The sequence below is a fragment of the Camelus ferus genome, chromosome X, assembly GCF_009834535.1.
Source record: "Camelus ferus isolate YT-003-E chromosome X, BCGSAC_Cfer_1.0, whole genome shotgun sequence".
In the NCBI taxonomy this organism is placed as follows: domain Eukaryota; kingdom Metazoa; phylum Chordata; class Mammalia; order Artiodactyla; family Camelidae; genus Camelus; species Camelus ferus.
In genome coordinates this window covers 58059749-58070559 of record NC_045732.1, presented here as the reverse complement: position 1 = coordinate 58070559, position 10811 = coordinate 58059749, and the positions used below count along the sequence as shown (strand labels likewise).

Below are 10811 nucleotides of genomic sequence, written 5' to 3'. Positions count from 1 at the left end.
TGACATGACATTTTATTCAAACCTCACCACCATGCTGCAAAAGTACATGGTAAATCTCCCTTTTACAGATGGGAAAACTTTAATACAGGCTATGCTCTTGATGACTCCTACTTGGCAGATCTATCAACAATGCAGCTGTTCTTTGGGTTTTGAAAGCAGAAACTGACAGTGCTTTGACTATCCCTAACCTGACTTTCAATGGCCAGTCGCTGCATTGTTCTCAGAAAGCTCTCTCCTGCTACCAGAACCCATTTTGTCCATGGGCATGGCTAGCCAGAATTATTGGGAAATATTGTCTTTTGTTAAAACAAAAAATCCTTCTTTATGAGATAGAAGCATATAACGGATATCTTGGAAATAATTAATTTCCAACAGATCAGCGTATTTTTTTCTTGTATGTTCTGACAGATGAGATAAGAAAGTATAAGATTCCAGAGGAAAAAGAGTGGTTAAAAAAAAGGAAATGGTAAAGACAATGAGTAGTTATGATCCCTAATGAATAATTTTATCATAATTTTTTTTTTTTTTTATGGCTGAGGCTAAAAAAGAGAGATTTTTTTTAGGGCAGCATGTTGGTGGGGGCAGCTGGGGCGGTGGTGGCCATGATGGAAGTCCACTAGGCAGTTTGAGGAGCTGCTGTGCCTCAGAGCCAAGTCCCTCCTTGCAATCCATTTTGGGGCACCATGGGTCCCACAGTGCACTCAGATGAACAGCGTGATGGCAGAATTAGCCAAAGATCACCCTCAGGCTTCATTTGTGAAGTTGGAAGCTGAGGCCATTCCTGAAGTATCTGAAAAATATGAAATTAGTTCTGTTCTCACCTTTCTGTTTTTGGAGAATTCTCAGAAAATTGACCAATTAGATGGTGCACATGCCCCAGAGTTGACCAAAAGAATTCAACGACGTGCATCCAGTGGCTCCTTCCCACCCAGTGGTAAGGAGCACTGGAAATAAGATCGAGAGCTCATAGGACTCGATATATTTAAGCATCTAGAAGCATCTGAAGAACTAGATACGATTTGCCCCAAAGCTCCCAAATTAGAGGAAAGGCTCAAAGTACTGACAAATAAAGCTTCTGTGATGCTCTTTATGAAAGGACACAAATAGGAAGCTAAGTGTGGCTTCAGCAAACAAATTCTGGAAATACTAAATAGTACTGGAAGTTCAGCAAGGATTAAAAGCTTACTCCAATTGGCCAACATACCCTCAGCTGTATGTGAAAGGGGAGCTTGTTGGAGGATTGGATATTGTCAAGGGACTGAAAGAAAATGGTGAGTTGCTGTGTGTACTGAAAGGAGAAAATTAATTGTTAGACTTGGTGCCCAACTACTGCTGGAAAGACTTCATTACTGGGGAGCAGTTCATGATGTAGTCCTCAGAAATGAACTAGGAGTAGAAAGTGCTCATTCCCAGTTATGCTTTGTATATTTCACAAGGTTGTGCTAAATAAACGTATATGATGCTTTTTCCACCAAAACCAAAACACAATAAACATCTTCAATTAAAAAAAAAAGAAAAGGAAGATTTTTAAAAATCTGATAGAAAAAGTTTTAAAAAAGTAATGGTTTGGTAAGAATTTCCAAATGGCAATGTGTGTAGTGTTGACTTTTTTTTTTTAATATCTGTGGAACTGAGCATCTTGCAGGCAAAATTAAATTTATACTTTGCTTCAACTTTTGAAGAGGTCAAAATGTTGCCTGATTCTAATTGTCAATCACAAAGGTTCCAAATGGATACACCGTGCTCCAAAGCAAGAAAAAAAGAAATGGTGTCTGAAAATGATATGAAAACAAAGCAGTCTTAGGTAAAAAAAATATATATATTTTTAATCCACTGATGTTCAACACAGGTGCAAAGAAAACATCACTCTCACTCTTTTGTTTTAATCAGAATTTTATGCTTAAATTTACTATGCTAAATGACATGGAGGGAAATGGAGGGAAGCTGCCCTCAATTTTCTTTTTTCTTTTTTTTTTTTTTTTAGTTTTTGAGCTGGATGAAAAGATTTTGTTTCTCTGGAGTGCTTCCATGCTGACTTTCACAGCAACTGCTGTGAGGAAACTCCAGTAGAAGAACAGAGATTTCACTTTTTCATGTCATCTCTTAATCTCTCTCAAAAGGATCCCAAGCAATTTCAATCCTCTGTAAAATTTTTTGTATATTCTCAAAAAAATGTTTATCTCTGGTAAATATCCAATTTGTGAGGCAGGTGGGGACAAAGAAGCGATTTACTACTAATTACTAGTAACTGTTTGAAAATAATAAAGCACTAGAAAATAGCTGCTACTTTATATGGCATTAAGTCAAAATTAATTAACACAGGAGTTGAAACTGTTCATTTTCATGACAAGTTTTTAATTGTTAATATCAGCATTCACAGTAGTGCTTGCTGGTATAGTGCCTTTTATGACATGTGTGTGTTTGTTTATAAATAGCACTTACACAAATGGCTTACAATCAGTTTATACAAAAAGTTATTGAGAATGAAGAAGTTAGTATTCTATTAGTGATCATCTTTTTTCATTTAAAAAGACAATAATGGTACTACATTTTCATGTTGCATTTACATTTGTGATACAGATAATGTCCTAGAAATGTATTGCTTTATTCACTAAAAATCTCCCCGTTAAGAAACTGATTCATAGACTCCAAATTGAATTAGAAATCTAAATATATATATATATATATATATACATTTCTTATTACATTAAAAACTATACTGAATTTATAATGTTCAGTAGAAACAAAAGTTCATTTAGAAGCAGACGACCATCTTTCTTATTTATAGGACCTCTGCCTTCTGTTCTTGTGTCTACATTTTTAAATTATTTTAATTTTTTTACATATTGTATTGATGAAATAAAATTTATATTTTAAGGCTAGACAAGAAAAATTAAACATAAATAATCTCTTTGTGTTTGTCTGGGTCTCCTCCCACCCTCCCTAATGTGCAGTGTACATCTGCCTTATCCATTAACCAAATCTCAAAGATGGGAGTGACTGCTGAACTGTTAAGATTTTTTTTTCCCTTTCTTCTGACACTAGCACTGTAACTTCTTAAAAGGAGAGCATTCTTTCCCAACTCTGTAGGGGGTCATGCTGACTTGCTGCTTGCTTTGTATGTGCTTACCTGGACTGTGTTTCCTTGGTGACCTTGATGTAAGATATCAGTATATCATTTTGATGTATGATCCTTTGCCTCAAAAATTTATAGGACTGTGCCTTCAACTTTTAACAGGTGGAATAGTTCTCAGAGCTGTCTGAGAATCTGTCTTCCAGGTTATAATCCTCAGTTTGGCTTGAACAAAATTCTCTTTTTTTCCTTCTTAACTTGATTGTTAATTGAATTTTTATTGACAGTATGATTATACTCATATAAAATATCCAGGATGGAAAATCCTAGAAATAGAAAGCAGACTAGCAAGCTCCAGGGAAAGGGAGAAATGCAGAGTGACTGGTCAATAGGTATGGAGTTTCCATTTGAGGTCATAAAGATGTTCTCAAATAGATAGTTGTGATGGTTGCACAATACTGTGAAGGTACTTAATGTCATTGAATTGTACACAATAAAATGGTTTAAGTGTTAAATTGTATGTTTTGTACACTTTACCACAGCTTTAAAAAATGGTGGATCTCTCTTTGAAAACTTTGTTTTTCTCATACAACAGGGTGTGTTTCTGACTTATTCCTTATTTTTGGTCCCCTATCTTGTAACTGAATCTCTCCATGGAGAAACTGCCTAGTCCCCTAGTCCTTCTGCTCCTGGAGTGCTTGCTTTTTTTAAATATATATTTTTTTCATTTCTATTGAGATATAATTGACATATAACATTGTGTAAGTTTCATATATTACAAAATGATGATGTGATACATACTATCAGGCTACACAAAAAAAGACTAAAATTAAAAAGACAAAAAAGGCAAAATATTGGATAAAAAGTGGAGCAATTAGAATTTTCATACACTCTGGTGAAAGGCTAAACTGCTATAGCCATTTTGGACAACTGTTCTGTATTATCTACTAAAGCTGAACATAAATACATCCGAAGACCTAGCTGATTATATCTATATTTTTTTCACCAAAAAATATTTACAACAATATTTATAGTAGGTAGCATTATTTAAAATAGCTCCAAACCTGAAACTACCCAAATATCTATCAACAGTAGTTCAGATAAATAAATAATGCTATAGTCCCACAAAGGAATACATACAAAATAGTGAGAGTGAATGATCTACAACTATATATAGCTGCATAGATAAATCTGATAAATATAACATTAAGCAAAAGAAACCAGAAAACAAAAGAGCATGTAATTCAACTTATATAAAGTTAAAAAAAGAAGTAAAAAACCAAGCTGCAGTTTAGAATTTAAGATAGCAATTATTATCAGGATAGGGTAGGATAGTCATGGAAAAAGAGCATGAGCAGGGCTTCTGGGGCATTGGCAAGGTTTTGTTTCTTGATCAGAGTTCTATTTTCATGGTGTGTTTATTTGTAAAAGTACGTTGAGCTGTAAGGTTCTAATATGTACACTTCTCTCTATGTATATTGTTCCCCAAGTTAAATGAAAAGTTTTTTTAAAGAATGAAAAAGTGAGACTCCCAATTTTAGTTCTGAAGTGTAAAAGGACTGGAAGTCATAACTCCTATATTTAAACAAGAAAAAAGAAGAACAAACAAAAAATCAAGGACTTTTATCAGAATCATCAGAGAATGGGAGTCACAGAGCATTAGTCAAAAAACTGGTAGCAAACCCAGCCTTGTGAGAGTTCTATGTTAGGATAAATAAAGGCAAATCCATTGATCCAGTCTTTCAGGAAACCATTAGACAAGTCAAAACACATAATTTACTGAGAATAAGGCCCATGCTGTTCCCTACAGTACTAGAAACTTCTACCAAGAATGCAGGCTACTGTCTTCAAGGTCACCACCATACTCAGTGGTGGGGAATGGTAAAAGGTAAGTTAAAATGCCACCAAGACTCAGCTATTTTTTCATTAATATGGATTTCCCTGTTTCTTATAAGCCTTTGATTACATTTAAGAGTTCTGAAAAAGTTGATTCTTCTAGTTTCTGCTAGCTTACTTATTGCTTTTTTTTTTTTTTGAGAGGTAGACCTTTGGAGTTCCCTACTCAGTCACTTTCACTAGTGTCAATTCACCTTAACAAATTTAAAAGATTAGAAACTATACAAAATATGTTCTTAGAATACAATGGAACTGATCTATAAATGAGTAGGAGAAAGATAGCTGAAAAATATCAAAATATTTGGAGATTAAACAATAAACTACATAACATACAAACAGCCTCAAGGAGAATTTTAAAAATTATTTTGTTAATTAAATGAAAATAAAAATATAACTTATTATAACTTGTACACTGCAACAAAGATAGTAAAGAGTAAAATTTGTGGCATTTAATACATATATTAGAAATGAATAAAGCTCTAAAATCAACATCATAATGACAATCATACTGACAAAAATGTCTAGAACATATAAGCAATTATAACAGTGTCACAGGATATGTTAATACATATCAGCAATAAACAATTTGAAGTTAAAAACACAATTAAATGTATATTGGAAACAAAAAAATGAGTTATATATATATATATTTAACAAAATATGCATACTACCTATATGCAGAAAACTAAAAACTCTGATGAAAGAAATCACCGAAACTCTAAATAAGTGGAGAGATATTTTATAATCATGGTTTGAAAGACTCATATTTTTAAGATGTCAATTGTTCCTAAATTGATCTATACATTCAATACCATGCCAAAAAAAAAAAAAATACTCAGCAAGATATTTTGTCCAAATACTGACTACTCCTCTACTTTAAGAAAGATGAGGAATACCAGGGATTTTCTTCATTAGTGAGAAGTGTCACCTTCTCCAGTGCTACTGTCAAGACACTAGTGCAACTCTTAGTGCAAATACCTGCTGTTCACCCCCATTTAAAAGTTTCTCTGCTATTGTTTCTCCCTCATTACTAAGCTTTCTGGACCTACAAAGGTAACAGGGTCTTACTATAAAATAAAGTAAAACAAACAAAAATCCAACCCATAAAAGACAAAGAAACCATCTCTCCTGCTAGGCAATGATGTAATTTAGATAATGACTTTTTAGACACAGTGCACTTACATTCATCATTCATTCATTTAAAAAAGTAACCATGCTAGTGAAGATTTTAGGCCCATTGGTTAGGGATTCTGGTGTCAGGGCAGGAAGGGATTTCTTGGGGTACTTTGACTTGTATGATACTCATCTGTCTCTACCGTTTAGGTGCATGTTCCATCTGTGCACAGGAGCAATTCTTTATGAGTGATAAAATTCTTGAATTTTTATATTTAGATAGACTTACTATACAGAAAATATGCAGGATACCCAATTTTTTTTCTAACTTGCCAGTTCAAAGGAAAAATAAATTATTTGTTCAGTAGAAGAAGTCATTTAGCTTTCTTAACTTTGTTTTGTGGATAATGTCAAATGTTAGTTGTTTTGGTTGCTTTAAAATTTAATTTTAAAAAAGAGCTTACTCTAGGAACATATGACTGAAGACATCAGGGTCATGGCTGTGTTTTAAAAATAAATAAAAATGAAACAATAAGTTTGAAGTATCAGGGTTCCCTTGTTATTGTGGAAAAGAAATCATTCCCAGATGACTAAAATAGTTTCCTCTCCAGGGGAGCTTTTAAATAGCTCTGAATGCAAAAAGGATTTCTGTTTTCGTCTAGCTCTCAACCCAGACTGGCTGGGTAAATGTAATAGAGGAGACCTTAAATACCAAATAAAACAGATTACACCTTATCTTCAAGAAGGATGCTAAACTCACAAGATTGTCACATCTGCCCTTCCTGTTGAAGCCAGATCTGTAAAACTATTTAACGTTACATAATGAGGAAACATAATCTAACATCAAACACCTATTCAGTCAGACACAGAGTCTCCCTTTGCTCCAAGAAAAATCAGCTACATGCCACTGCTGTGTTTTGTGATAAGTAAAGCTGAAAATCTAAAACCATGAAGATAAATAATGATTAAGCTACCAGAATACCTCATGTGTAATTTGTAGGTCAGCTTCTTCAAAGAAATACCTGTCCTAGTAATTATAAAGTTAATGAAGAACTTTCTATTTTGAGAAACATATTGCTTTACCAGATTATTCTAACTCAACCCACATAGTGAATCCGCCTAGTGAATTTAACCTCAAGCAATCAATTTTCTTACTTTCTCTCAAAATCTGGGGTTGTTATATGATAAAAGGGACAAGCCATACATAATGCATTGATTGCCCAGGCAGTGCAACCAAATATACATATTACTCATGATCCCAGTAAGGGATCATTTTCACTGTCAAATCATCATGCTTTGTTCTAGGGTCTTAAAGAAGTAGTGGCATATTCAGGCCAAACTTCGTAAAAATGAGTGGTTCATCCTGGGAGAAGATTCATGGAGGTGGGAGGAGAGGGAAAGCAGCAATGCAGGTGAATTGATTGCAGGCCTGGCTACAGACTTAAAATCTGTCATTAGTCAACTACCTTACCTTACCATTTGCTACTCATGAGTACTAAATTAATGAGCTTTTTGGAGTGAAAAGAGACAATGAAGTCTTTCAGTCTATTATGACTTGACTATGTGGATTCACTTGGGGATGGCATCATTTCAGGATAGCAAGCAAGGTAGGCAAATGCGCAGAACACTTTAGAGCTCTCAAATTTCATGGCATTAGCTATTATGTAGCTTAGGGATTAAAAAAAAAGTCTTTCTTCTTTTCTCCCTTTCTCTCCTTTTCCTGCTCTTATCCTCCTTATTTTGAGACTTAAATACAGTATAAGGCCACAAAAAATCCACTAATATATACATGTGGAAAAATGTCTTACAATGTTTTCTTTTTTTTTAATGGGTAAATTTATGCTATATTTATTGATTGCCCATCTTCTGGTAGTTCCAATACTGTATACAAATCATATATTTATTTTTTTCTTTTTTTTCCAGTTTTATTATGTAGAATTATCACAGTTCAACTGCACAAACACATTATATTGCATGTAAATACATATATATAATACACTGCACATTATTTTAGTTTTCATATATGTACTGATTATTGTTTCTAAGAACAGTTAGATCTTTAGCTTTTTAAACTGACATAGTTATCAAAGGAATAAAGCCAACTACAAAATAAGAATCAACAGAATGTGGTAATCCAATCATAAAGGACAGTCAAATGTGCTTATACATATTCAAGAAATCAAAATAATCATTAGTTCATTTGTGTCCTTATTATTATTGTTATTATTTTTTAGATTCTTCATATAAATGTTTTCAAGATTTAAAAAGGAACTTGATAAGGCTACTTTCATCCAACTTGCTTTTTCATCCCCAGTGACTTTTAACAATGTTTCATGTTCCATAAGTTTTTTCCACATTCATCTCATAGTCACCATGTTTTCTATACCTATTTTCTTCTTTGAAGCTTCTTTATAGTTACAATTGCCTCTCCTATTCATCAGTAAATCTTCTGCAATTTGTACAGCAGTGCTCTGAGCATGGGAGGCCCTCTGTTGAGAGTTTAGCGAAGTTACACTATAACATTGCTGCTTCAGCAACCATTTTGTGTGGCCAACTGGCCAGAAGAGGTCTTGAACTGACATTAGCCCCTCCTGCAAGTACATGTCCTAGATAGCAGCCCTCAGATTCACAAGTAAAAGTAAGTTCCTGATATGGCTTTTCTAGCAGCTCTTGTGAGTAAAGTCTCCCCCAACTACCAGGGCCTTCCCCTTACGTGGCCCTTATCTAAGGCCTTTTTGGGGTTTACCAAACTTCATTCTGTTTGGTTTGAATGTGTTAGCGCAGGCAGATACCTAGATATGAGCAGAGAAAGGGGGACACAGGACAAATGGCAGGAATTGAGCAAAAAAGGAAGGGCCTGGGCCAAATGCAGGAAACCATACATCATGTAAACAATGGGGGTCCTTGGGCAGACTGAGGAAAGCAGGAACCTCCAGACTGATAAGAAACCACACATGTTGATAAACAGTAAGGTCCTACTGTATAGCACAAGGAACTATATTCAATACATTGTAATAGCCCATAATGAAAAAGAATGTGAAAATAAATAAATATATATATTTATGTATAACTGAATCACTATGTTGTACACCAGAAATTAACACAACATTGTAAACTGACTGTATTTTAATACAAATAAATAAATATGGTGTTCCTATGATGTGCCAAGCATGGTTATAGGTGCTGGTGATTGGCTTTTAGGAGCTTACATTTTGTGTGAGAGGGCAAAGATTAAAAAATATAAACAAGCAAATAAATGAAAAAAAAATCAGATAGTAATAAATCATGTGTAAACAAACTCTAGTAAGAGATCTAGTAAAGAATAACTGGTTCCCTAAGGATTTGTGAAGGACCATCTGAAGAGGTGATTTTATCTGAAGTCTGAAGGAGAAAAGGATCCAACAGTGTGATGAACAGGTGGAATTCTATTCCAGACAGAGGGAACAGCAATGCAAAGGAGATAAATCGGGAAATTAGCTTAGCAGATGCAAAGAAAAAAAAAGGAGGTCCGCATTGCTGAAACAAAGGGTGTAAGGGGGAAAAAGTGCTTCAAGATAAAGTTGATGAGGTCACATCATGGGACCAGGTACATAATTTGCTTTATATTCCATAATCAAGGGGAAACAACAAAGGGTTTACTTGGCAACTGCATTACACAACTCTTGGTGGGGACACAGTTCACATAATATTCCTTGTGAATGCTTCCCCCTGGAGTATATAAGGTGGCAGGTGAAGAGGCCCAGAATAGGCCACTGTGACGTAAAATTTACTTCGAACAGCAAGCATTTCAGTTTCTGAAATCTCTTACCTACCTAAAAGTAGAGGCTTCCAGAAGGACTCAAAAACTCAATTGTCATAAATATCTTCACTGGAAGCAACCAGAAAAGATTGACTTCACATCACAGGAGATGAGAAACCTCCACACCACACCTAAATAGACGTTGTCACACAACTGTCATATCTCCCATCTATTCTCCTGAGGGCCCATTTGTCATCTCTAGCAGTCATTTGTTTTCCCAGAAGTCCCCTTCTCCTCCTCCTTTTCTCTTTTGAATATGGTATATAAACCCCAAATTCTAAATGCTTCTTTAAGCCATATTTTTCTCTGAACTCCAAACTCCCATACATATGTGATTAAATCTGTCTTTTCTCTTGTTAATCTGTCTTTTTTCAGTTTAATTTGTAGGCTCCTAAGAACTGATATTAATAGGATGGAGGAAAGTTGTCCCTCCCCAGCACAGGCCTGATAAGCTTGGAGACAACATGATTAAAAAAATTATTTTATCTTTTTTTTAATTTATTGAAGTATAGTCAGTTTACAATGTTGGGTCAATTTCTGGTGTACAGCATAATGTTTCAGTCATACATAAACATACATATATTTGTTTTCATATTCTTTTTCATTATAGGTTACTACAAGATATTGACTATAGTTCCCTATGCTATACAGAAGAAATTTGTTTTTTTTTGTCTATTTTATATATAGTAGTTAATATTGCCAAATCTTGAACTCATAATTTATCCCTTACCACCCCTTTTCCCTAGTTACCATAGGTTTGTTTACTATGTCTGTGAGTCTCTTTCTGTTTTGTAGATGAGCTCATTAGTGTCTCCTTTCTTCTTCTTCTTCTCCTTCTTCTCCTTCTTCTTCTTCTTCTCCTTCTTCTTCTTCTCCTCCTCTTCCTCCTCCTTCTTCTTCATCTTCTCCTTCTTTTTAAATTTCACATAT

The 10811-nt window shown here is 34.4% G+C and overlaps 1 protein-coding gene across 1 annotated transcript; it reads left to right on the top strand.

Moving 5' to 3' along the window:
* The first annotated feature begins 569 nt into the window (after positions 1-569).
* LOC116661874 (glutaredoxin-3-like) lies at positions 570-2070 on the top strand. Its single transcript, XM_032474686.1, is given in 4 exon segments — positions 570-610; positions 612-934; positions 1155-1271; positions 1985-2070. Coding segments are annotated over 4 exon segments (567 nt in total).
* Positions 2071-10811: the final 8741 nt, after the last annotated feature.